We start from the raw sequence: 27,651 nt of genomic DNA, 5'->3' as shown, positions 1-27,651 counted from the left end.
CACGCATGCACATGAACATGCATACATACTTCTGAGCTCCTTGAGGGCAAGAATAATATTTTTCATACCTAATACTTAACATACAGTAAGAGCTCAATACATATTCATTGGAAGGAAGGAGAGAAGGAAAAAAGAAAACTGACTGACTCAGAACTCCATCCCAGATAGATATTTGCCTGAACTTTGTGCAAATGCGCATCCTCAAAGCTACATTATGTAATTCTTCCTCACACCAGGTATAACGAAAGCCACATAGTTACTTAGTTACATAATTCTTCCTCAAACCAGGTATAATGAGAGCCACATAGCTATCCTAATGACTTGGCCAGATGAACAGAGAATTGTGCCACAACTCTCTGACCATACCTACATGGCCTGATTCTCATTTGATTAATTAAGATAAATTGTGCTTAGGAATGAGGCACAGGCCATAGGAAGCAGGTCAAATACACCAGCTCTGAAGAAAACATACCTATTATTCCCAGCATGGGCCATATTACATCAGATTATTAAGTAGTGTTACCACATGCCCTTGGCTTTGAATTGTTCTCAGTGTTCCTGAAGTAAAGAATAATGTGTAGTCAGGGTTCACTTTGCACAGAACAGAACAACCAAGAAAACAAATACAATGCTCCAGCTGCTAAAACTGAATGGAAGAATGTTTATATGAATATATTATGAAAATTAACAGAGAACAGGGAGTGATGGGAATGGATGCTGAAGAATATCAGTGAACAGGTAGGAAAAGAACGTGTGTAAAATCAGGTGTAACATTGACTTGCACTTCTATTATTAATAGCTGACATTCTGTAGCACTTCCATTACCCACCAATTTCATACATTATAATAATATATTTATAAAGCACTTTCGGATACATTATTTCAGTTGATTATGGCAACCTGTTAGGAGGTTATTCATTTCCCTCAAAGTTTAGAGAGGTTAGGGTTGCATCCTACACAAAAATAATAACCCAACCTACAAGTTTGTTATGGCTGATGGAGACATTGGAGATGTCCCACTGAGGAAGCCTGCCTTTGATTTCAACTAATCAGATCCACCATCTTCCCACCCACCCCCAACTATGGGTATATTTCCACCAGAAAAGCAACTGGCCTTTCCAGGGCCTAAATGATGGCTGAAAAGAAGGCTAGAGCCCAAATGTTCTTTACAGAATTGCCTCCAAAATAGGAACTGAAAAACAGATAAATGAGAAAACTTCCCTGGGAGTTCTTTAATCGCACAAAGGAAATGACCTTTTTAATGAGACCCCTCACTAAAACAAATTGGCAAACATCATTTGGCTTTTATCTACCTACATCTTCCCCAAAGTAAGCTGGGTCACCCATCCCAAGCGAGTGATATAGAAGGTAGAAAACCAACACAAATTTAGTAAATATAAAGCTTTTGAGCAGGCCTTCTCACCTACTTTGCATGAAGGTGGCTTTTGAGAAACACCTGAATCTACATGGAGCTAAAACATATAAAAAGAAGTTCAGAAACAAGCTCATATTTTTAAAAACTCCTTCCTCGGGCCTTCCAAGTTTCTCTTACCATAAAATGGCCTTCATCTCTTAAGAAGGGGTTTAACCCTAATGTTAGTTGTAGTCTGCCACAAAAAAAAAAAAAAAAAAATGTCTACTAATCATAGAATCTACTGTTTGTCTCCTTCCAAAGCAACTTCGAAAGTGGTACTGTTCTTTCTATCTTCCCTGAGGAGACGAAGGTGCACAATACAGAGATTTTCCTGTACTCCTGTCAAAGTTTCCCAGGGGCTTTGTTTTTGTTCTTAATGAAACAATTATTAAAGATTTGGGGTATCACTTTTCCATAAACGGCAAGATATTGCTGACCACAAATATTTAATCACTATACTGTCTTCCAATTTGGCAGAAAGTGAAAGAGAATGATTTGAGATCCAGTGTCAAACTGAGCCAGTTGGCCTTATTCTCATTGAGATTATTTACAATAATAGGACAGGCTCTAAACCCAGGCTAGGAGTCAGCAAGACCTAAATCCGAGCCCTTGTTCCGTGGCTTACTGTGACCTTCAGCAATAGTTCCAAGGCTCAGTTTCCTCATCGATATAGCAACTTCTCAGAATTTGCATCAGGATTAAAAGAAATAATGAAGATAAGTGACTTAGCAAACATTGAGTGAGTGCTCCATAAATGTTGGCCATTGTTATTGTTTAACTGTAGAAAGAGAACTTCTGCTTATCAGACTAGTGAGTTTTTTTTTTCCCCTCTGTGCAGACTGTAGGAAAATGTCACCTTGGCACTTCAGGGAGGTGTAATTTTTTTTAAAACCTAATATTTGGAATCATTTTTTAAAAAATGTTTCTTCCCACTATGATTGAGGACAATTATATGTGACTATTAAAATGGAGTTGCTATGAAAGGTATGGAAGCTTGCAACAGATAGGTCAGGTTATGACCTAATGTTCAGTTGCTTATATTCTAGTGTATTTTTTCCAAATGAGGGGAAGAGTGGGGAGACCTAATTAGTGAGTGAGAATTTTTCAGGAAATACTGGGCACATTTGCCCTTCCATGTGCAGGGGGAAGAAAGGCTGAAGGCCATTGCTTTAAGGGACCTTGAAATTTGTAGCCATGTTAAGGCTTCTAATGACCTGTTTGAGACAGGCGTGGAAGGAACTTTGGAAATGCCAACCCATTCTTAAGGACACAGAGAGACTGACATATTGAGTTAGCACATCTAGTTCAGAGGAAAGCTGTGCTATATTATAGCGATATTATCATGTTTTATAACACATGTAAATAATTAAATGTCTTCTAAGAGGTGTGAAATTACCTGCCCTATCTCAAGAAAAAAAGTTCATCATGAAGAGACAGCTATTACTCAATGCGATTACATGAAGCTTAGTATAAGCTAATAAAATAGATTTTTTCCCCTTTTAGAAATTTTTACCCTTCAAGTTACTCCAAGATATATTTTTAAAATATTATTTACAGTTGCTATCCAGTAAAAGATACATTTCAAATGTATCTTGATTAGACAATCTCATGTGACAAAAATTCCTCTCCTTGAAAATGTCTGCAAGAGTTCAGAACACATAACAACTTCACTTTCCTGTAATAGTGATACTCTGCTCTTCCAGCTTTTGCCTGCTTCTTTTTAAGACACAAAGAGTACTCATTGTCTCAAACTACCTAGCTTTCATGTCACTTGACAATAGCAGAATGCAAATTACTCGATAACTACATAGTTAAATAACCACTGTATAATAGGAGTTTAGCAGAAGTGTCCTGGGAAAAAAATCTGAAATCGATGACCCTGTGCAAGATGTACATTCTTCTCACTCAAAGTCTCCCCACACTATCTGTCCCCACCTGCCAAGCCAACTTTATCTCTTTGTATGCCCCGGAACACCCACCTCTCTGACTCCGTCTCTTGCAAAGCTACCAATCAGAATCCCTGCCTTGCTCAAAAATCCTCAAGGACTTCTATATCAGTTAAGATTTGCATTTGGCAGCTAGTAACAGAGCCCAGAAATAATAGTGGCTTGAGCAAGATAAAAGTTTATTTTTCTTTTCTGTAAAAGAATTCTGGAGATAAGCAATGCAGAGCTGATGTGGCATCGCCTATAGTTCCTGTATCTTTCTGCTCCACAATGCACTGTCTATCCTTAGGAACAAAGGCTGTCTCCTCAAGTTGCATCCATCTTATCTACCTTCTAGGGAGCCAGAAGGGGACAGACAGGCAGATGTCAAACTTCTTTGCCAATGCCTTCAAGGCCCAACGCAGTCCAGTATACTTCATGAGCACTCCTTAAATAACTGCTGGACCCATGAACAAATTAATTCTGTGGCTTTACTGAAGTAGGGTGATTTATCATCCATAAAACTTTAGTAAATTTTAATAATATACCCACAGTGCCATATTAGAAACTATAAGATATAATCTGAAACTCTTAAAGGACATCCTGCTTTAAAATATCTATATAATCAGCTTGCCATAGTGCCAGAAATTCCCAGAGTTAGAGATTTATTCTGTTGGGTTAAGAAACTATTTCCAGTAAAAAGGCACTGTATTATGCTGAGGGAATGGGGAGAGTTCGAGTAAGTATAAGGCATATACAAACTTAAAGCATACACGAAAATACTCAACACAATTAAATAGCACAGAAATGCCAAGATCGACAGTCATTTCAGAGGATAGAAGTCTACGAACATCTTTCAGTAAATTTGTGAGTCAAGTGATTTATTAGTGCCCTAACAAGGCCCAAACAGAACAAATAAGTTTAGGAGAGGGAGGAAAAGCTGCTCGGGCTGGTCAGAGAAGCTGCCTGGCGGCTGTACTAATGGGCCCAGGTTACCTGTGCACAGCAGGAAGGGATACAGGGCTTAGAAAAGGGAGGTGACAGGCAACCCAAGAAGGGCAGGAAGTACAAGTAAAAACCATCTGTTGCACAATGCAGACCAAGGACAGTATGCATGCCATACAGAAGGTGCTACATCAAAAATCCAGGAGCTCCAGGTTCCAGTCCTGCCTCAGCAGCCCCCTAGGTGGGTAACCTTGGGCCACTAACTTCTCTGGGCCTATTTTCTTAAAGAAGGGGTTTATGATTTCAAGTTTCTTAACAGTATTAAAAAGATCATTGCTTGATACTAATAGCTCAAGCTTTAGACAGTCCGGAAGAGGTTGTTGCAAATATGAGAATGAACATTTAAGAAGAGTCAGTTAGACACAGGAAGGCAGGACGTTGGAGCCATTGTGCAGAAACAATGTGCCAAACCAAAGTGGCTTCTCTGCTGCTCTGCTCCAGAGGGCCAGGACTTGTGCTTTAGAAGTTTAGGACTTAACTGTAGCAAGCCTGGGGAAGGCCTCTTCTCATGTGTAGGAGTTGCAGCATACTCCAGAGTAAAAAATATCATAAAATAGTGAACTATTATTTTATAACTATTATTTTTATGCAGGCCTTGTTCTAAGTTCTTACCATACTTTACCCTAAGTTCTTCACTTTTTCCCAAAGATGTTCTTAAGATTGTGAAGTGAGAGGCAAAGCAAGAAGCAGAAGAAAGGTATATAAAGTGCTTGGCCCAGGTCCTGGCACATGGTAGACACTCATCATCATCGCCGTTGACAAACATAAGGTCACAAGGAGACCTTCCCCTTTCTCTTCCTACCTAACCACCCTCTACATTCTCAAGGATTCAGTCTCCCATTCACCGACTCTCACTCTACTATTGTGCACCCACATTCCCATGGCTGTACTAATCATTAAGATTAATATAATTTATAGCTCTTCTCAGGTATATGACCCCAACCCTGGGCCCCAAGCCTGGATATCCATTTGAGGAGATGCTAGAGATAAGCGCTAAATTCTCTCCTTCCTTTCTATCAGCAGTACTTTCTTTTGAGTGAAGATTTGTTTTATTTGCTTTTACTGGTGGAGGGGAGGTGAAGGGCAGAAGAGAGAAAAGAAACAAAGAAGATAAAATGCAAGAGTTATTTCAGGTCTTGTTTGGGCCGAGGCTAATAATTTAGAGTTATAATTTTTGAGAAATATGAAAAACTAAGACATTTCCTAAAGACAGAAACAACTGCCATTAGGCTTGAGAATTATAGGTCACTTAGATTAGCTCTAAAGAATATGAGTTGGTAGGTGAGGAAATGAACAGTGAGCAATCGATTTGCTAACTTAAAGGACAGCTTCTGGTTGGGTCACAGACCAACTCTAGGTTGTTATACCACTGTACCCAGCAGAGGTCGCTCTTTTACTAATCTTCAATTAAAAAAAAAAAATCCCTGTGGGTTATTTTTATTATCCCTCTTCTGAAGTCTCTTCCCAAAACCAAATAAATAGTTAATCCTTTGGCCAAAGGGTTCGTGACCAATAAATCCAGTTGCTCAGTAAAACTGAAGACTAAAATGCTGTGCTATTTTGAAGAAAATGATTCAGTTTTCATCCCTAAGCTGTTCACTTGCTTAGAAGATTCACATCAGCTGTGCGGGCAAAGGGCAAAACATGGGCTGCTCCTAAAATGACACAAGCAATCGGCTCATTATGACAATGCAAAGAGGTTGCAAGCTAAAACCGGTGGTGAGGAGGAGCAGACGTGGTGAGACGGGCTTGTTCAGCCCCGCCCATCCGCAGACAGACACCCAGCATGGTGCTTGCTTGACTCCTCCTTCAAACCTGAAATATATCGGTTGTGATCAATAGCTGTTCTGATGGTCCAAAGACTTCATATGCCCTTCACTTACTGAAAAATCATATACCCAGGGTTTTAAAATATTTTTTACAGTGTGTTTGTGAAGAAATAGAAAGGTGCAAGCCTAAACTTCCCTACAACCTATGGGAATGATCCCAAAACAAGACTAAGGGTTTTGACTAGAATAAGATCAAATGAGGAAATAAGCGAGTTTAATTGAAGCTGCTCAAGTCGCTCTCTTCCATTATCCAAAGACTTTCCATTGCTTTTGAAGTCCAAAATTCCTAAGGTGGTTTAGAAGGCCCGTCACCATCTGGACTTTTCCCACCACTCCAATCACAGCACCGTTCCTACTGCCCTTGATTCACGGCATCCTCGCCACAAGCACCTTCTCTCACTTCCCTAGAGTCCTTGCCAGACTTGGGGCCTTGGGTTGTGCTTTGCCTGGATTGCCCTTTTTTCCCTGCTGTCATCAACTGGTTAACTCCTGCTCAGCCTCCAGGTCTCAGCTTGAAGGTCATTTCCTTAGGAGGCACTTACTAGCCCCCACCACTAGGACAGGCCTCCAGTTTCAAACTCTACAGGCGGGGGGCCACTACAACACAGGGAGCTTTCAGCAAACTGCAGAAGGCACTGCGTGGAGGACGGACTTCTTTAAAAGGCTCATTTCTTTTGGGTGAACACAAGCTGGCCTAGGGAGAATCTGGATTTCAGCCCCTGCTTGCTCCCTCAGCTGGACACCTTTGTAGGAGCACAAAGCTGGTCCCTTCAGAGATCTAATCCTTCAGAACACTCACCTAAATACCATTAAATGATTATGGCTAGAATTCCTTGTCCATCTCCATCCAACAGCCTGGAGCTGCATGAGGGCAGAGTTCCTGTTTGTCAAGTTGAAGACACAGAGCCTGGCCCTTAGCAGGGGCTCCACAAGTGTGCATACAACAATAAGGCAGTGTTTGGTACCACTAAACAACCACTAAGTTATTTTCACATGCTTTTTTCTAGTAAGATAATAAATGTTCACTCTTCGGCCAACACTATTGTACTATCGTCTTACCCTGTGAATATGTGCTTTGCAGCCAAAAATCAAGAATCTAGCTTCCCTGGAAAAAACCTGATCCGCAGGGATGGACTGCGTGATCTTGACTAGGAAACGAATCACAGAATTGTAAGCCAAGAGGAACCTATAAATCATCTTGTTTAACTTCCCCACTTCACAGGAAATCAGGTTTTAGGATTTCCTCATCTATAAAATGAAGATTGGATGCAGTGATTTCCCATATTCTGAGATTCTAAGATTTGGCCAGGTCAGTCCCATGGAGAGTGGACAGCTCAAGAAGGGTCTGCTAACTTGAAATTTAAAACAATCTCCCCAGCACTATGTCCTAAGTAACTAAACTAAGAGCAAGGAGTTGAGCTGTTGAATTCCAGGCAGAATCCTGGGGTGTGCCAAATGCCAGAGATCATGGAATGTGAGGTTTGGGATAATGTTACCAACAGGATCCCATGTGGCAAAAAGATGGAATAGGCTCAATTTTCCATGGTTTATTAAGATATCCCTGAGTTAATGGGGTGACATTTATGCCTTGCTTATGTGCCCTGGAAGCAAAACCATGTACCTAAACACACACACTCCTCATAATTCATATATGGATTGAATGACATCTGAAACTACAAACAAAAAAATGGAGGGGAAATGAATTACAGAATTGACTTGTTCTCTGCTTATGTCTGAGAGGAGAGGCTATATGTGAGACACAAAGAGAAACTTATTTTGAGTTCAAGAATTATAAGGATAATTATTTTTTAAATTTGAAATATCTGTTTTATTCTTGTTATAATCTGTTATTAAAAAATTAACCAATACTTAAATGAATAAAATGAAAGTCTCTTCATAATTCTATGCTCAGAAATTAAAACTATTAATATGAGGAGTAACCTTTCAGGCCTGTTCTATGCATATATTTGTGAATTAAATTTTTTTTTTTTTTACAAAAATAGAGTCATACCATAAATATTGTTCTGTGCCTAATTTAATATTATGGACTTTTCATATTAATATATAATAATATATACATAATAATATAATATATTAATATAATAATATATTCATATTAATAAAGCTACCTGGAGTATTTTAATGGCTGCCATCTGCATCATTCTTGGATCTACTATTGTTGGTTCAATTAAATAATCAATCCTTTAATCCTATATCTAAGAAAATGTTGCTTCATTGTTTACTTTTTTGTTTCTTCTTAAAGTCTAATATATAAGTTTACAATGATCTTGTTGGTAAATGCATATTTAGTTACACATCTGATCACTTCCCAAAAGTAAATTGGTAGAACTGCTAAATCAAAGAGCAAAGCCACAGTACAGAATATAAAATACAATATGTATGATATGTATGTGTGTGTGGTGTAGGAGGGATTTAACATTTTCCCACATGGTTAGCTATAACCTAACACCGTTTACTCCATCGTATACTCTCACTTCACTGACTTGACATTTCATATTTATCACATAATAAATTAAGAGAATAGAGAGCTTGAAAGAAAAGCTAGAATAAAGTAATGATTTTGGAGAGCGTCAGATTATTGGCCGATGACCAGGCATTAAAAATAGGAATGGACGAGATGTGTCAAGAAAGGTTATTGTACTTGCTTTGAGAGGCTGATCCAGGAGATTTCTAAGGGTAAGATAATGCCAGTAAGCTAAATATTAAGACTGTTTGGATGAGAGAAATTTTACACTGAACTTGAAAGGTAGTCATGGCTTCCACACATGCAAACTCTTTGCTTCTCTGGTCACCAATGAAGCCGGAAAAAAAAAAAATCACTCGGCCTTGGATATAAAAGAGAAAAGCAAAAGTTAAACTATCAATAAAGGATAATGGCCACCTTTGTATCTGACTGGCACCAATTGTAACTCTATGTAATAAATGTATGTATTCTGTGTATAATTTATATCCCGATAGTTTCAAACTGCAAGTGTACATGTTTTTACATTTTAGAAGCCTTTTGTATTTTCTTTTCTGAAAACTGTGTTCATAGCTTTTGCTTATTTTTCTATTGGTTTGTTTGCTTTTTCTCATTGATTTATAGACACTATTTACCAGGGGAATTAGCCCTTTGATATATGAGTTGCAAACATTTTTCCTAGTTTGCACTGTCTTTGTGTATGGGTGTGTTAGTGATTTAGTAGCACAAACAAATCTCTACCAGGTCCTTTCTGAAACAATTGCAGATGGCCCTAAACTCAAAAAATGCCTTAATTTTTAAGCTTTTTTAAAAAATGTGGTAAAATATACATATCATAAAATTTACCCTTTTGACCATTTTTTGCAACATATTAATTCTGTTTATTAAATGTCCAATAAAAATCATGTTCTTAAAAGTAATAACAGCAGTATTTAAAAATGAGAAAACATATTTACAGGGTTACTATCGTTCTAGTTGTGCTTACTTGAGAATCCAAAATAAGAACTAAATGCCTCTGTTAATTATATTGTTCATAAATAGATAATGGTTATTATTTATTATATACCAGTTACTGTGCTAAGTACTCACATACATTATCCAGCTGGATCGTTTTAATAACTCTATGAGAGAACTATAAGCATCCTCATTATATAGCCAAAGAAATAGAAACTTTAAAAGATGAAGTTACTTGCAAAAAGTCTTACAAGCATTAAGTTAGGTAACTGAGACTCAAACCCAAGCAGTCTGATCCCAGAGTTTGAAGTCAAACCACTGTACCAGTGTCTGTTGCACAAAGGATGGGACCCAGAACACTGTGAGATTCTCTTGGAAGGAACGTGGTTGAACTTTAAAAATTTTTTTCCGGTAGTTATTTACTATTATAATTACACATAATGTAAAATTTATCATTTAAACCATTTTTAAGTGCAGTGTTCAGTGGTATTAGATACACTCACATTGTTGTACAGCTCTCACCCCCATGTCATTCTATCCACTTTGCTATGGCAGGTTTTGCCACACAAAACACTTTTATTTCTATGTCATCAAATCTACCAATATTTTATTTTATAGATTCTATGTTTCTGTCAGACCTTCCCCACTCTGATATTATGTTTTTAAAAATCTTCTGAGGTTCCTTCTGGTATGTCTATGGCTTCATTTTTTTCATATTTCACTCTTAAATCCTTCAGGAATTTATCCTGGTATAAGTATGAGATGAGGATACCACTTCATTATTATTATTATTTTTAATGCCAATAGAAATTATATTTGCAACTAGGCAAATTCATTTTAAATTCATACGGAGAAAAAAGGCAAGCAAAAGAAGTCAGGAACGTTCTGAAAAAAGGGACTTGTGGGGTGCGCAGGGTTAGTGCTACCAGAAATAAAAACATTCTAAATTTATAGTAATTGAAATAATTTGGTCCTGAGTGCTGAAACTGATAAAATAATGGAATGAAATGGGATGATCAGAACTTCCTAGAATTTAATATAAAGGAATAAATTTAATTCGAAAGGTATAAATTGACTGCCATCTTTATCATGTTGAATATTTCTATTCAAGAACATGACATACCTTTCCATTTATTGACATCTTCTGTTAGAGACACAATCTTAAAATGAGAACTCCGCCCCATCTCTCCACCACCTTCCAGGCTGCTGAAGAATGGTCATACAAAGTCACCAATGGAGGCTTTGGGGTTTACATTGTTTTGAGTCATTCCTAATATACTGGACTCCCAGTTGCTCTATTTACAAAATGTAGAAAGCTGAGATCAAGTCTGACTTAATCAGACATATTTATACAGTATTTCCATAGTCTGGGCTTAAAACCACCACCAAGTGTTAAAGATTAAATGGTAGGTGTTAGGTGTTGGCAGAATTATTTTTAAAGGTTCCAGAGGCTGAGTTTGAGCCTGATTTAACTTAGGAAGTTAGGATGGCAGCTAGAAGTTACCACCAATTTAGTATTATCAGCTACCAATCTCAAAGACGGGACTTCAAGTTACCATGTTGGTCTAGAACAGCAATGTTCAATAGAAATATAATGTGAGTCACATTTGTAAATTAAAATTGTCTGGTCACCACACAATAAAAAGAAAGAGATGAAATTAAATTTAATAATATTTTTATTTAGCCTAATATATCAAAAGTATTCTTTCAACGTGCAATCAGTATAAAAAATTGAGATATTCAACATTATTTTTCATACTAATTCTTGGAAACTTGGCATTTATGTCACACTACAGCACATCTCAATTTGGACTAGCAATATTCAAGCACTCAACAGCCACATATGGTTTCTGGCTACCGTATTAGACAATATAACTCTAGAGAGTGGAAATGAACAAGGAAAATTGCTTAATTTAGTAGAAGTCCAGAAACTCCGACGTTGTAAATACAGTATCTCAAGGGTCTGGAACAGACTTTAAAAATCTCGAGTCCTAATATTAGCTTGATATTTTAATCTTTTCTACAAATCAAGGGGTCACTCAGACTAGTGCTTGGCTCACACTTCCAGAGATAATGAGCTCACTGCTTCCTGAAGCGAACCAGTCTATTTGGGGGCAATCTTAACTCAAAAAAGTCCTTGCTAAGGGCACAAACAGGTTGGTTTATGGTGGTCTGAGGAGCTTAGTTGGGTTAGTTGGGCTAGGAAGTACTGGGGGAGTTAAGAACTAAAAAATGGGCGGGTAGGTTGGGAAAGGAACTGTTAGACTGGGTGGGGCTAGACATCTGGTTCAAATCGTCAGCTACACTGCAACAGAATTAACAGTCAAAAAAAAAAAAACTATGCATATATGCTAACTTCACTAATCTGCCAGTTCAGTAATTTCGATAATAATTTGATATTTACATTTTTTCACAGAAAAATAAGACATAATTGGGTTATAATAAATGAAGGAGAGTACATTGCATTTAATCTGCAATACAAATAACGTTATCCTAAATCTTAAACTACTTTATTACAAGAACTAATTTTCAGATCCAGAAATCAAAGGCATTTTCAAAGGCTTATTCCCTCTCAATTTTGTTTTAACCTTTTCCTTACTGAAAAACACTCTTGGAAATCAGAGACAGAAAACTTTTTTAAATTCAGTAAAAATGACACCTACTGCCTGCATTAGGGTGAATTCTGATTGGGTGGCTCCTGAAACAATACATTTTTGCTTGTATTTGCATTTCTGTGCCCCGTCCCCCCGCCCCGGTAGTGAGGTGTTCTTTCTCAGGCCACCGTCACGCTCCCACCCTCCCCAATTCTACCTTTCCAAGGCAGGGGAAGGTGCATCCTCGCCAGGGCTCCTGCCAGCGCCTCCCTAGTACCGCTGGCCAGCAGCCGGTGAAACGGCACACCCTGGACATCCATTCACGTATTATACTACATCTCTATCCCCGCGGAAGCTTCTCAGGGTTGTTGACTGCTGCCCCACGCTCCGCCGCCCGCCTATACACTGTCAACCGCACTCCCGGGGAAAATTTTGAGACAGAAGCTCCACCCATTCTCTTCCCTCCCGTTTCCACAAAACCAGCTGAACACCGCACCTCCCGCCGCCAAAGCGGGTTTCGCCACACAATCTGGGTAGTATATTTTTCACAAGAAAACAAGTATCAAAAAAAAATTCAAACTTCACTCGCTGGCCAATGGGGAAGAAGCGGGAGGTGGGCGGAGGAAGCGGGTGGCGGGCGGGGCGCGCGGGGGCTGTACCGCAGGGGATGCGTAAAAACGCGGCGGGCGCTTGGTTCGGGGCTTTTTTTCCTCCAAAACCAACTCAGGCGCGAGACTACGCATGGAGCTGCAGCATCTCGGGTCCACCTTAAATCTTCAGTGGACTCGGCGCAGGGGTCAGTGGGCGCAGCCAATGCCAATCAAGTTTACAACCACCAGCACGGGAGAGAAAAAAAAGAGAGGAAAAAAACAATCTTCAAGTTCTCCTGTCCACACACACAGACCTTGCCTTGCCTGCATATGTGATGCCTGCTACACACACACACACACACACACACACACAGCTAAAAGGAAGGAGGGTGGAGGATGGGTGCCTTGCCTGAGCCTGAGAAAGTGAAAATGTATGTTTGTCGTATGTCTGAACCTCGGGCGTATTTGAGCGCTCTGGGAAGGCGCGCGGGAAGCGCGGCCCGGCGCGAGCGCCATGATGGTGGCCGCGGTTCGGAGCCCATTTTCTGGCGGAGGAGCTGCAGTGATGCAATCCCCCGGGCCGGGCCCGCCGCGCGCCTTCTCCTTGCCTTTTCTTCACGTCCCTTTTGAGGCGCGTCGATGTTTAGCGCCCAACCCAAGGCAATTTCTTTTTGTATCTTAGTCTCTGATTCCTGCCTACTCTTTGTCCCCACGCAAGACAGGCCTGGTTCGCGGGTGGGGACACACACACAGACTTGAGTTTGCGTGTAAATACAACATTTTCGGTTCTGGCGGGTCCGACCGAGGCTGACCCCACCCCATCCCAACCCCACGTGAGCCAGGATCCCTGAGGTTCTCCTCGCCGGGAGGGGGGTTCTTAGCATGACCGTAGGTCTTTTTTCCCCACCCCACCCCCGCTTCGCTTGCAGGATTTTTACCTTCAATTTGGCCAGGAGGGAGGGGAGTGAGCGTAGGGTGTGGCTCAGGTGAAAGAGATGGCAGTTTTTTTAAATGCATACTCTGAAAAACAGACCGGAGAGCTTAGACGAGCTCTTAAAACACTCTTTTCTATCAGAAAAACCTTATGAAGAGCAAGTGTCGACGCTAACGATGATGAGGATGAAATGGCGAAGGCAGCGTTCCACGCCGCCGGGAAAGGTCGCTCGGCGCGGCCGGGGTGGTGGGCGCACGGTGGCTGAAAGGCCGCCCGCCCCGCTCCTGTTGGTTTCCACGGTACCCTCCGTCCCCCAGTCACGCCCGTGGACCCACATTTTCCTAGCTCTTTCTAGCCCCAGTCCTCCGTGCTGGGTAACGATGGGGGTACTTCGCAAACCGGGTGGAAGGGAGGAAGCGACCCCCGCAAGCGGCGGTGGCGCTCGGCTTTTCGCGCGCCGCTGCGGCCCTCCTTAGCGCCAGCGAGCGAGGAACCTTTCGAAATGCGCGGGGCTGCGGATCATTGGAGCTCGGAGTGGGGGTGGGAGCGGGCTGCTACCCTGGAGGGTCCACGAATTCCGAAAGGTTCTCCCTTTCGCTCAGATCCCCCCGCTGCACTGGAGTTGGCAGGGTACCGATGGGGAGGGTCTGTTTGCGGAGAAGACCGGGGGCTTTCGCTTCCTAGCCCAGAGGACAGATGATGAGGGAGGCAAGTTTCTGAGAAACCGTCCAGCCCCGTTGCGCTGGCCTAGGCGCAACCGTCCTCAACCGCCTGCGGGCGCCCGGGGCGCGGGAACTGGCGCAGCGACCTGTGCGGTGCCGGAGCTGCAAGTTTCAGATGGGAAACCAGACTTGATGGCTTTTTCTTCCTGAGGCGCCAGCCAGCCCGACCCCGCAACTGACGCGGCGGGCGGGCGCCAGGCCGAGGAGAGGTTTGGGGAGACGACGGCGCAGTGGCCTGGGTAGCGGGCAGTGGGTGGCTGCTGCCGGCTGCCGGGTCCCCTCGGAGGGACGCCCGCGGCTGGCGCCTCAGCTCTGCGCTGGGGAGAGGACGCTCCGAATTGCGGGGACGCATTTAGAGACTTGACACAGAAATGTAATGGATCGACCCGGCGACTTAGGTACTGCGTTCCTGTGAACGTGTCTGGCGCGGCCAGCATCCACTGCTTCCTGGCCCAGCACTCCTAAAACAATCTCTAAAAATTCTCGTTAAAGATGCCTCTTTAGGAAAGGAAAATGGGGTACATGCGGCAATTAAGAGGATTTTCCCCCTCTGTTAGTGACACTTTTTAAAAAAGACCCATTTTGGCTCAGAGAAACTAATTTTATTTCATTATTTCCTGACTTTCGACTCCTTCCTCCCCATTTTGAATTGTTTTTCTTGCTTTCTCAGTGTCTTCCTGAAAAACACCCTGTATGCGTGTTTTGAATAGAATCACAAAAACACCTTTTAGTCTTTAATTAAAATAATACCTACTTGGAAGATATAGCCGAGCCAGCAAAGGACCTACTTTTCTCTTCCCGGCAGCTGTAGAGAGTCAACCCTGCTTTAAAAAAAAAAAAAAGCAACTTCGGTCAATATAAGTTGAAACTATCTTGTTTAGAGCCCCTTTTGGGGGTGCAACAATGTAAATGTAACTATTTGCGGGAAACAATTTAACCCAAATTCAGATTTTCGCGATTTAACTATTTGTAGATTCCTAGAAAAAAAAATTTTACTTTTACACCTTAACCGCATTTTTTAAGAGAATGTGAAATTACAGGAATCATTTCAGTAAATCTGACTTTAAAATCTTTTTTTTCTTATTTAAGTAAAAAATATCTTCTGCTATATGGATATGGAGACTGAAAACCCTCAGGTTTGTTATTTAGATAAACCAGTTTCTGGCTGTATATATTATAATCAGGAAATTTAGGAATTTGTGTATGACCAGCTTAATTTGAAGAATACCTATTTTATCTAAATTAGTGTGGAATTTGTGCCATTTTCTAAAGGACCTATATATCTGAATATTTGGACAAGAGGTATAGATTACATGGTCCAACCAATTGCTCTAATTGCTCACACTTTGCATGTGTAAATACAGAATTTAGAGAAGTCACCAATGTTACTTTCATTTTCAATCCTGCAAATGTGTGATCAGTGTACACTTATATAAGAATTTTCAGTTCTGACGCATTCATATCCTAGAAGACAAATATTTGAACTAATGGAGACTTTGACAACCTTTATATGAATATGTGGCTTTTCTAGTTTTTATCTCTAAAGCTTTGTCCACCCATACAGAACTATGTGGAAAATATTGACTACTACCTTCAGACCTACATAAACATCATCTGTGTCATGGGCCTGAATTATCTAGATATTTGCCACGTCATATTATTTTTGTGTAAATTTGGCTAGAATGCCAGGTCGAAATACCTCAAGCTTAGTAAAGCACAGGACAGCTCAACTCAATGAATAGCTATGGAAGTTTTCTTTATTGATTGCTTGATGTGTAACAATAATTGGTATCTTTTTCACACATTACAAAAAATTATACTTGGCTCAGTATGCAACCTTTTAAGCATAGCCATATTATTTAACAGAAGAGGGGAAAATCTACTCTACCCAATACAGCATTTACAAATGCACAAAACATGCCACTTTGGCTTGTATATTGTCTAGATTAAAAAAAAAAAAAATCTTTTTAACATAAATAAGTTAGTATAATTTTTCAGTGTCTTTACAGAGTTATGTACACAGGTACACTTCAAATGGTTTTGTTTCATACAAATACACAGGCAATGTAAAAATACTGTTTAAAGATGTAGTATCCATTTCACTTATACCACGTGGTCTTTTCTATACACACTTTCCTTTAAAAACACCACTTTCTTTTGGTTTAACAAATTAACAACTAGAATGAGAAGCCTTAAATTTAAAAGCATTTCATTAATGTGAAATTAGAGATCTTTAAAAAATACCCAAGGATTTAGAATTATTTTGACTGTCTACACAGCCCAAAATGAAAAGAAAATTCAGAAGTTTTCTCAACAAATCTGATAAAAATTAGATGGTTGATTCTGAGCATTCAGAACTACCCTCATACACCCCAGATTTTTGCCCAGAATTACCTAGAGTGATTCCCTAACTGCTGAATAATTAACTGGTAAATTTCAGTTTTTAGGGGTTTGGGGGGAGCACTAAGTAGGATAGTTTTGTTTTTTTTAAAAAGCCATCTGCTGCTACATAATGGAATGATCAGAGCTCCCAAATGAGAAAGCTTTGTGTAAAAATAAATAGCAATTATTTGTAGCCACCGTTCAAATTTGGATGATTAAAATGAAGTATCAGTTCTCACTGAAAGGGACATTACATCTTTAAAGAATACAATTCAAACCCTCCCCAAGAACTGCTTCTTTTCGTGCAAGTCAAATATTTTTCTCCTTGCTCTAAATTAAAGCAAGCTCCCATGCCAATTCCTCAGCCCCACCCTGCCCTCCCTTCCCCCAAAGTTTATGTGCTACATAGAAGGTAAAAACTATTTACACACAGGTAGTACAATGAAGCAAATAAGGAAAAACCTAATTGCACAATGCTACATCCAATGCTTTTAGAGGCAGATCATTTAAGAGTGCCTAAAATTTTAGTGTTATTGTGTTGTTCCTTTTCAGTGCTTATACTGGACTTCCGTTGCATGGAGTTGGTGATACATATTCAAAATTTTTAATTCATATCTTCCTTGCTTCATCAAGCCATGATGTATCTGATAAACAAGGAAACATACTCTCATTTCTGCAAAAGAAACAAGAAGAATTAGGAGAAAAGCCCTAGAATAACATTACCAATAAAGTACAGGAATTATTTTGTCACTTTGTAGTTGGGAAACACCTGAGAGACGGAAAAGAAAGTACATACTAAAAGTTGATGACTATAAACATCTACATCCAACGTTTCCTTCACTGGATTTTTGCTCTCCTCTGTGTTGTGTACTTTTGTCTACAGTAGTTGTTCTCAAGACTGGGCAATTTTGCCCCCCACGGGACATTTGGCAATGTTTAGAGACATTTTTGCTTGACACACTGGGGGAAGGAAAATGCTGTTGGCATCTGGAAGAGGCCAGGGATGCTGCCAAACATTCTACAATGCATGGGACAGCCTCCCAAAGCAAAAAATTATTTGGACCAAAATGTCAATAGTGCAGACGTTGAGAAACCCTGGTCTAGGGAATCAGGGTCAAAGATGGTGAGAAAGAACAGAGATAGGAAAATTAAGAAACTGTAACACTTAAGAGTGGCAAAATTTCCTAAATTTGAAAAACAATTGAAAATATAACATATAAAGGAAAGGCTCTCCAAAGAAAATTCTATTAACTTTTTTTTCCCCCCCAAATATTCTAGTTTCTTAGTCATATGCAGAATATATACATGAATGCTTCTGAATAAGGAATTACAACTATTTCTAGTATTCTCTGAACTGGCAATATTTACTAACAAATGCCTCTCTATGTCAGAATGGGGCCCGGTCAAAATCCAGTCTGAGTCACTGTGGCTCATCTGATGAGCTAGGCCACAAGTCACAAAACAACAATAGCTGAAGGTGGAAAGATTACATCAGAACAATTTTTCATCCAATTTTCCCACTTCATGTACCGCTGTAATATAAAGGTTCTATAGTGCTATTTTATATAAGCTCTGAAAATATCAGATGTATGTTGTCATATGTGTGACATTATGATTTAAAAACAACAAACGAATCCCACCTTAATCCCTATGGTTCTTTAATTTTTTAATTTTTATAAGTGAGGATTTAAAAAGTTAATAACATCTATTAAGATCTCTTTATATGCTAGGCTACAAGTGTGTTTTGGAAAAAAAAGGTCACAGTCTTGTCTGTAAGAAGTTTACAGACTATTAGTACACATACTTTGATCGTTATGGATAACCAATCCATGTAAAGCTGGGGGCCAAATTATTCAAATTAGCTATTCATGTTGATCAGATTTTAGTAGATAGAAAAATCTCCACTACCCTTGTGTGGGGTAGATCCATCCTGCTGGGCCTACTATCTACTATCCATTTCCCCTACAAACATCCAAATCATCCTGTTATAGTAAGATTAGCATACACATGCTGACGTGTTCCTGGATTGCTTACTCTGGCAGAGTTAATTTGACTTCTGCTTTGCAAACTTCAGTGTTATCGGAAATTCTGTAGGAACCTTAGTATTTTTAAGCTTTCTATTTTGTTTTTTTAAATATGAAGGAAGTTTCCTTCTCTGTCCCTAAAACTTACCAGAAAATAGGGGAAATGTTACGAAAATGATAAAAATAAAAGAACACAACATACCTCTCTTTACATTCTTAACCGTTTGATTTACCAAATATGAGCCATTTGTACCTAATGATTACCTCAAAATTTAAATTTAATCACTTATTTGCCATTTTTTCACGTATGGCCCAAAATATGTTACTGACTCAACTTGAATCTCTGGGAAATGAATTCTCATGAAGTGGGACCGAAGCATACCCCAGTTCTTGTTCGATGGGGAAAGAACCTATTGTTCCCAGTATGTTTTGGTGAGACTCACAGGGAACTGACCTACCCACAGGGCCCTGGTTACAAGTACTCGCCGGGAACATTCGCTCCAGTCACTTTGAGTTTCAAGGGAAAATGATCTCAGGACGTGGAAACTGTTTAGAAAGATAGTATCCCTATAGTGATTCCCAGCTTTCCCAATTCCTTTTTTTTTTTTTTTTTTAAGTTCCAATTCCTACTTTTTTGACTTCACAAAACATAAAACAAAAACCCACAAGCACTAAGCTGCCAACAACCACTGAGATGGGTATCTTGGGGTCTGAAAGCCCACGGAGTTCCTGCAGCCCAATTCGGGTGTCAGCTTTTTGCTCCTAGAAATCAACCCACCGAGCAGTTTACGTTTGACGTCTTCTGAGGCCCGGCTTCTTGGGCGTCTGCTCCACCGAACCTGCGTTTGGGGAAGCATCTGACACATTTTCTTCTGTTCTGTTGGCTCTTTTGTTTTGAGGAGAGGCATCTAAGGACAAGAAGGAATTTTTTAAAAGAACACACACAAACAATCTTTATCAGGAAAAAACAATGGCTGACAGAAGTTGGCCCAAAAGTCAGAGGATGAAAAACCCACCACCTCCACCCACAATCCTGGACCCGTCATTCCGAGTGGCCTTTAAGGGCACAAAATGAGGTTGTTTTCACATAACAGTGTTTGCTACGCCCAAAGCTCTCTCTGCATAGCGAAGAGAGAGGCCGCTGATAAACATCCCAACGTAGTCACATACCTACCGCCGGCTAGCCGGGGGAAAGTGCGATGTTTTTGGTTAGTGAAATTATCAGATAATAAAATCTCAGGCCTCTGACTTACAAATCATAAACAGACAGGCAGTCAGATAGCACTCACAGCCTAAGATTACGAAAGTGCGCTCCCAAAAAGCTACATCAGAATACGCCGGAAAGAAAGCTGAGAGTTTAAGACCCCCCAAGCAGGCAAGACGTTTTATGGTTTTGAGAGGGTCATTACCGTCTGTTGCAGGTCGCTTCCTTATCCCAGTGCACGGCTCGGCTAAGCCCGTCTGGCTGTCCGATGCATCAGTTTTTTGGTCTACCAAGTGCGTGTCCTCTGAGTTTGCCTGAGACCCAATTAAAGGCACCGCCTGGCGGTTCCCGCTGACATCCTGGCTCTCCTGCGCGGGCACCTTGCAGGCGCCTTTGGGTGGCCGCGGGGGTCTGTAGTAGAACTCGGGCAAGCTACTCTTTTCCACCTCCTGCCACTCGTATTTGCCCTCCAGGGGCTTGTGATTCTGAAAATCAAAATTCCACTTGCGCTGGCTTGCCTCTTCCATGTCTCGGCAGTGCTTCTCCAAGTCCCGGGTTAACTCTTCGTGATTCACGGGGCCGAAGAGGTTTCTGCAGGCGGAGGGCTTAGGGTACTCCGCCTGTCTGGCGTCCATCCGCTCCAAGCTCGGACTCCCGTTAGACACTCGCACGTTTGACATCTTCCTCTCGGGTCTTTACAACTGCCTCTCGCGCGCTCTCGGAAAACAAAACCGAACAAAACAAAACGCCCCGACCCAGCCCGTACCCCTCTTATAAGCCCTGCGACTGCCCTGGAGCCAAGAAAAACAAACCCCGACAAGTAACTGGCGAGCGTCAGGAGCGCGCTGGGTCTGGGGAGGGGTGAGGGGAAGCCCGGGCCAGGCGGCCCAAAGTCTCCACAGATCAAGTGTACAGGCGAGCGGGAGGGCGGGGAGGGGAGGGGAGAGGCAAGAGGCGGGGGTGGCAAATCCAGTCCAAGTCCAGGCTGGTGCAAGCCCGCGGGTCCTGCGAACCGAGCGGCTCTCCAAACCTTGCCGGCGTCAGAGTCGCGGAGCGGCGAGAAAGTAGGGAGAGGGGAAGGGGAGAAAAACACCCCGAAAAGACGAGCCCCCTTTTTTTAGTTGCCCAATATGGCGGTGGAAGGGAGGCTGACGAAGAAGAAAGTGATTGACACCGCAAGTCTATTTAAACAGAGGAGGAGATCCATTGGTCGCGGCGCCGGGAGCCGCCCAGCCGGGGCTGGCGAGCGCGGCCTTAAGGTGGCCCGGGCGCGGTCCCGCCGCCTCCCCGCCTTGCGGAGCGCGCCGACTCCGAGGGCGCCGCCGGGAGATTGGCTGGTCGCGTGATTGCTGGAGGTGTACTGCTGCCAACAAACCTGCTCTGGCTGGCCTCGGAGAAATTAAAAATAAGACAAACAAACTAGCCAAACGGCCGGGAAGCTGGGGAGGAGCCTGGGCGGCGGGACCTTGGGTTCTGGTCCCGGCGCGGCGCTGGCGGGCGCGCTGCGGTTTCGAAGCCCAGACCTCCCGCTACTCGCCGGGGAAACCGAGGGGCTGGACCAGAGGACCTCGAAGGTTGCTGGCAGCTCGTTGTGCGCCTCGGCGGCGATCTTGTTTTACCCGCACTGCGGGCAGCTGCGGGGCGGAGGCTGAAAGTGGAAGGTCTGCCCGCAGCTGGGCTCTCACCCGCTGCCCCAACTTCTTGCACTGCGGAGGAGGCGGGGAAATTTTGGCCGAGGGGCTGGGAGCCCCCCTTGCTTGGGTGCCTTAGCCGGGGGTGGACAATGGTTAGCTCACCCCTAACCTAGAAGTCTCTGCTATTCTAGGGGAGGCAGGGGGCTGAGAAAAGAAGCCAGGGCGAACGTCTTTCTATAAATTAGCCTGGAGTAGGCGCAGCATTTATAATACTGTGTACTCTGAACCTAACCTCTCCATCAATAAAAATAAGATTTCAAGATAAAAAAAATCGACTAGTCTCCCAAGTCTCTAATAAACTTTGTCGCTGTCTCAGACATACATAGTTTTCGAAAGCGAAGTTCTATCCCGGGCCCAGGTTCTTGCTTCCCAAGCACAGTTAAGGCCCTTGACATGGGCTGCGTGTGGGAACTCGCCTCTGTATTTTTCAGTTCTTTCCCAGGTTGTAGCAGTCTCCTGAGTCCCACCGCCAAATAACAGCTGCTTCCTCCCCCTACCTTTCTCTCCCACCAGATTCACTGCTCCCTCCTACTCAGAACAACATTCAGATGCAAGTGATATGCCTTTAGAGGGTTACAAGTAGTTGAAGGGTGAAAATAATCTGAAAGTCCAGATTACAAAGTGATTTATAAAACCACCACAACCATGTCTTCCCGACTGATACTATATTCAGGCATTTCTCTGCTTCCCTTGGCAACCTGAAATTTACCTGTCAATTTGGTCTTGAGCACAGCGGTGGAAGTTGAAACAGCATGGGCAGGGCTGTCACGTCTCAGACAGATCTCAGTGGGTCTTCAACTGCCTCACTCCCACCCCACTCCCCCAATACATATAATCTTGGTTTGGGCCAAAGTTAATATATTTTACTAGAAACTGATTGATCTTCAGTTCTAATAGTCCACAGCAGCGATGTTTTCTTATGCATCTATACTAAAGATGAGTTTGATTTTTAACTTGTTTTCTTAACCACATATTGTTTGTCCTCTCTGTGTGCCTGCCTCATCTCATACACTCCAGAATGTTAGAGCTGGAAGGGACCTTCGGAACCCTACAGTTCTCCACTCTCTTTTTACTGCTGAGGAAATTAAGACTCAGAGAGGGGGATTCCCATCCGAGAACACATATATCCAGTCCGTAGCAGAGCTGGGATTAGATCGCAGGTCTCCTCTCTCAGGCTGGTTCATTTTGTTTCTTTCCTTCCTGGTGGTCCCAACTGGTTCAGGTTTTTGTCTAGATTCACCTGTGCTGTAATCTGCTCTCTTACAAATGATCCAAAATGGCTTCTTCTCATGTCTTGGGCTGCCTGCAGATGTTTCCTTGATATGGCCTGTGGTCACTGATATTTAAATGAAGCTGTCACTGGCCTTTGGTATCACTATCCTCTAGTTCAACTAAAATGCAGATTCCAAAAGGACAGGGGTATTACACAGAGAACAGTGAGGGAGGCAGTATCCAAAACTTGTTTAAGAGTCAGGATTTCCTACTTGATTGACAAAATATTTCACCTGAGATCAAAGTAGGCCGTCTCATCTTATTTTTCTACATTTAATGCCCCCACTTAATTTACTGGATTGGGGAAGACAGAGAAAGACACAGGACAGTTAAGGTAGGCCTCAGTCCCATAATTTATACCCCATCCCTGAAATTAGTTCATTATTGTTGAAATTTTTAAATAATTGCTGGACTACACAGAAATTCTATATTATATGTAAGCATGTATTCATATGCATTCATTCACAAACCACTATATATAAGTAAATGGAGATACTCTGGAGATATTACACCTTGCCACAGAGTTTGATTTTATTCATGGAATTAATAGCCTACATAAAAGTAGAAAAGAGATACTCCCTGTACACGCTGTATCTTTCTGCAATTAATATGTAGGAGAACCATTTTGTTGCTTTGTTAATCTTGAAAAGAGTCACAGTCACACCACCTTAAGACATCTGGCTGCCAGCAGAAAGGCTGTGCTTACGTTGACCTTGCTATGATCTAAAATGTTTTGTTTACAGTCAAGGCACCAGAGAACTGTACAGCAAATAAAGAGAAGGCAGGCGTCTGCTGTAGTAGCAGCGAAGCATAAAAAAAATACTATGGGTCCCGGAGGGAAGAGGGAACATGTTGATCAGAGCGCCATCCTCCCGGAGAAAGTAGGTGACTACAGAAGAGTAAGGCGGGGAGAAACATTTCAGATAAACAGTGTAAAGGCGGAGCCTGGGTAGAAGACAGAAAGTTCTATTCTGCACTGCTCTAAAATGGGCTCTGCTTCCCCAAGACCCAGCAGCTAGTCCTGGGTGTTTTCGTTGTCATTTTTCACTCCTGGTAGTTTCTTACTTAGAGCTGAGAAATGCCCATAAGCCACCCAAGATTTCTGCGTCTTTCACAAGCTGGGGAGAGAGGCAAAGACCAAAATAACTTAAAAGAAAACACCTGTGTGGAAGACAGTGTCCAAATGGCATGGTTTGAGCAAGCAGGGTGGGGTTACCGGGCTCCCAGCTGCAGCCCTCTGAGGGGAAAGCTGTGCAGCCCCAATGTCTCCGCGAAGGTACACATTGCCTTGCTCAGTTGCCCCTCCCACCACAAGTACACAATTTTAATCCTTCCTCAAGTATGTTTATAATAAGGCAGCTTTCACTCAATTTCACTATTCTCCTGAATTTAGACGTATTTTTAGAATTTGGAAATTTCAGTCATCTCTTTCTGACACTTTTCATTCAATTAAACAAATATTTATTGAACACCTATTAATTTGCTTACTCTTACTTCCTTTCAACAAATATTTATTGAATGCTTTCGATATGCCAGGCAATATCCTAGGCCCTGGGGATACAGAGGTAAACAAACAGACTTAAATTAGGATGAAGCTTACATTCTAGAAGAGGGGTAGAGAAGACAGACACACAATAAATGAGGAAAGTCCATTTTATATAAGGAGGTGAAACATGCTATGGAGAAACAGAAAGCAGAGGAGAGGGAAAGAGGATGTCGCAAGGGTCCCAATGTGAATAGAGTAGTTCAAGAAGTCCTCATTGAGAAAGTGGCCTTTGAGAGAAGCCCCGAGGAATTGAGAAAGCACGCCATGCACATATTTGGAGAAAGAGTGTCCCTACCAAGGGAACAGCACATGCAAAGTCTCTGAGGTGAGGTCTTGTCTGATGTGCTCGAGGAACAGCAAGAAGTAAGGGGAGGGTGGTAACAGGAACATCCGATCATAAAAGACCATGCAGGCCTATGTAGGGTTTCTGTCATTAAGTGAGTGATACGGAATCCACTGGGGCATTAGGAGGTCTTAAGAAGTGGAATAATGTGATCTTAGCATGTATAAAGTACCCCCAAGTCATTATTCTCAGAAGCATGGGGAGTAAAAGGATAACTGTCACAATCTCTGTATTTAGGGAGTATACACCCTAGACAGGGAGATAGCATGTGCACAAAAAACCACAGAGGTAGAAAGCAATACATAGAAGAACACACTACAAAAATGGAGTAAAAAGGTAAAAGAGGAAGTCTTCATGGAGGAGGTGATATATGAGTCAGATCTTGAAGGATGAGAAAAGTGTCAAGAAGATTATAAGAGTATATTGGTAGTGGTAATCATTGGGGGATGGGATCCAACATTGGCAGGCCATCAATGGCATGCTAAAAAAAAGTAAAATCTGTTTTATTCATAAGCAATGGGAACTGATGTTGCTTTTGGTGAAAAGAATAACATGATCACTGTCCAAACTTGTCTCCTGAACAAAGAGCAAGCCTGGACCCTGAGAGGGTCTCCAGGGACAGAGCTGAATGAAAAGCTGTGAGCTGAAAGCTGGGCAGAGTACTGGTGTGAGGCAAGAGGATAGAAGCACGGGCCACAAGACTAGGATGAGATGGTTTGGAATAGAGAGTTAGGGGCAGTCTCTACTGTGATCCTCTGAGCTACAAAGATATAGCTTCTGATGCTTTGTATGTGGTGCTTATAGCTTTGACAGTGAGTGAAGAGGTAGCTGTTAAGATGTCCAAGCTGTCTTGGACAATCAGTTCATGTCCAGAAGTGATACCTGACAGCAGAGTAAAGGATGGGTGTGATGAGCCTCCTGTGTCAGGGAGGTAATTTGGGAGGCTGATTGTAATTGCTCAAGGAAGAGATTCGACAGCCTTAAGCAGTGCTGTGGAGGAGGGAATGGAAAGCAAGGACTGAAATGTGGGGTTGCTTAGGTAGTTAGAACAGTTAAGGGGATTCGGGAGAGAAGGAAGAATGGAGAATGACTTTAAAGACTCAAGGTTGGGAATTTTAAAGAATAATGCCACTAACTAGAGAGGTAGGATGTAACAGAGCTTGCTAGCTGGACACCAAAATCCATTCTCACCTTCTTCATTAGTATCAAAATTATAACTGGGTATATAGCTACCTAGCTACACTAAATTTCCCAGCTTCCTTTGCAGTTAAATGTGACCTTGTGATTAAGTATTTTCCAACAGAATATAATAAAAGTGGTATGTGTCTCCCAGGCCTGGTGCAGAAAACCTGTCACATGACCCCTCCACTTCTGCCTCTTTCCTCTTCTTATGGGCTATAAAGGTACAACCTCAGAAGCCACATGCTGATGATAGAGCCACTATCAGCCTGGGGCCCTGACCTGATCTGAGAGAAAAAATGAACTTCTATTTTGTTAAACCATTACATTTTGTGTCCATTTGTCATAGCATTTTACAGTCAATCCTAACTAACACAGAGAGAAAAGTTTGGGAGATAGGGAATAGGGAAGATTAAGAATTTGGCTTAATACAGTCAGTATTAAGCATTGAAATTAATTGGACCCTTGAGAAAAGAAAGAATGAGAGGTTATGTTCCTTAAGAGGGCAACAGAGATGATATTGGACATATGAATCTCACACATAAATGTGAAGGGATGCAGCTCTTTGAGACTCGTCCATCTTTACAAATGTGCCATTGATCATATGGCCAGTTCAGATCCTGGGTAGATTAAAGATGACAAAAGTAAGGGAATAAGGATGGTTGTGGTGTTCTCAGTGCTTTTATGTCACACTTGAGGTGCACAACACTCATTGTTTCTTCACTGTCCCACACTCCCTTCTCAAGAGTCTGCTCCCTTAGCCTCTTATACTGAGAGACAGCAGATTATGTGAGACTGTTCTCATTCTCTTCCTGAAGTTGATAAGATGAGGAGACAGGTGTTTATCTGACCTAATCTTGGCCAACCGATTTCTCTCTCCTGAACATTTGAAACCAGGTCTCAGAAACTTCAGTTAGTAAACTGTAAATTAGAGATTAATATGATAATGTAGATTTGGGAAAGAGCCATTTTAAGGAAGCTATCTTCAGGCCATGTGTGATGGCAATGTAGACAAAGACTATAGAGTGTCAGAAGAAAGAAAAAGACATGCAAAGAGGAGTACAGAAGACAGACCACAGGTTTTAGAAAGACAGATAACCTTTGGAACCAAAGACTCTGCAGTTTCCAGATCCTGTACCTCATGAGGTTTAATTCCCTGCACTTAAGTTCTATGGAAGAGCCCCGTGCATATAAAAACAATTTCCCCTCTTTTGTTCCAAGTTTGGTATGAGTTTCTGTTAGTTGAACCCAAGACATTCCTGATGAACACAATACTTCACATATTTGAAAGCAGCTTCTCTGGTGTCATTACATTTGATCCCTATAAGACCACAGTTGCAACACAAATGCTATTATCCTCTTTTGCTTATGAAGCCTTGGAATAGCGAAGGCTGAGTGTTCCAAAGCCACAAAAGATAGTAGAGGGCACTAGGACCTGCTCTTCTGAAGCTGAGTCAAGAGTACATTGTGATGATTCTTGTAGAAGATGCAATGACTTGGTGGGTTTGCAAATGATTTGGAGGCTTCTTTGGCATAATTTGCCTACAGTACACTATGC

At 41.8% G+C, this 27,651-nt stretch overlaps 2 protein-coding genes across 7 annotated transcripts in view; both read right to left on the bottom strand.

Moving 5' to 3' along the window:
• The window catches only part of APOLD1 (apolipoprotein L domain containing 1), a 41,249-nt gene extending 28,532 nt beyond the window's left edge, over positions 1 to 12,717 (bottom strand). For 4 of the 6 annotated variants that reach the window (XM_039876394.1, XM_039876395.1, XM_039876391.1 and 1 more), the window contains exon 1: positions 12,421 to 12,717. Coding sequence is in view for 1 of the 6 variants with exons in the window: in XM_039876392.1 (XP_039732326.1) it covers positions 12,421 to 12,519 (99 nt within the window). In the remaining 5 variants the exon portion in view is untranslated. The remainder of the gene's footprint in view (positions 1 to 12,420) is intronic. The other 2 variants (XM_039876397.1, XM_039876393.1) reach the window with 2 other exon arrangements.
• A 3,463-nt stretch (positions 12,718 to 16,180) lies between these two features.
• On the bottom strand, positions 16,181 to 21,227 carry CDKN1B (cyclin dependent kinase inhibitor 1B). The gene is made up of 3 exons (XM_039876399.1): positions 20,265 to 21,227; positions 19,634 to 19,763; positions 16,181 to 17,504 (listed from the first exon to the last, which is right to left on the bottom strand). Exons 1-2 carry the CDS (start codon positions 20,737 to 20,739, stop codon positions 19,642 to 19,644), a joined length of 597 nt encoding a protein of 198 aa, XP_039732333.1. The 5' UTR covers positions 20,740 to 21,227; the 3' UTR covers positions 16,181 to 17,504; positions 19,634 to 19,641.
• Positions 21,228 to 27,651: the final 6,424 nt, after the last annotated feature.

Source organism: Pteropus medius, unplaced genomic scaffold (assembly GCF_902729225.1).
Source record: "Pteropus medius unplaced genomic scaffold, Ma_sr-lr_union100, whole genome shotgun sequence".
NCBI classification, from domain to species: domain Eukaryota; kingdom Metazoa; phylum Chordata; class Mammalia; order Chiroptera; family Pteropodidae; genus Pteropus; species Pteropus medius.
The sequence above is the reverse complement of the archived record's forward strand: the minus strand, read 5'-3'. Positions and strand labels throughout refer to the sequence as shown.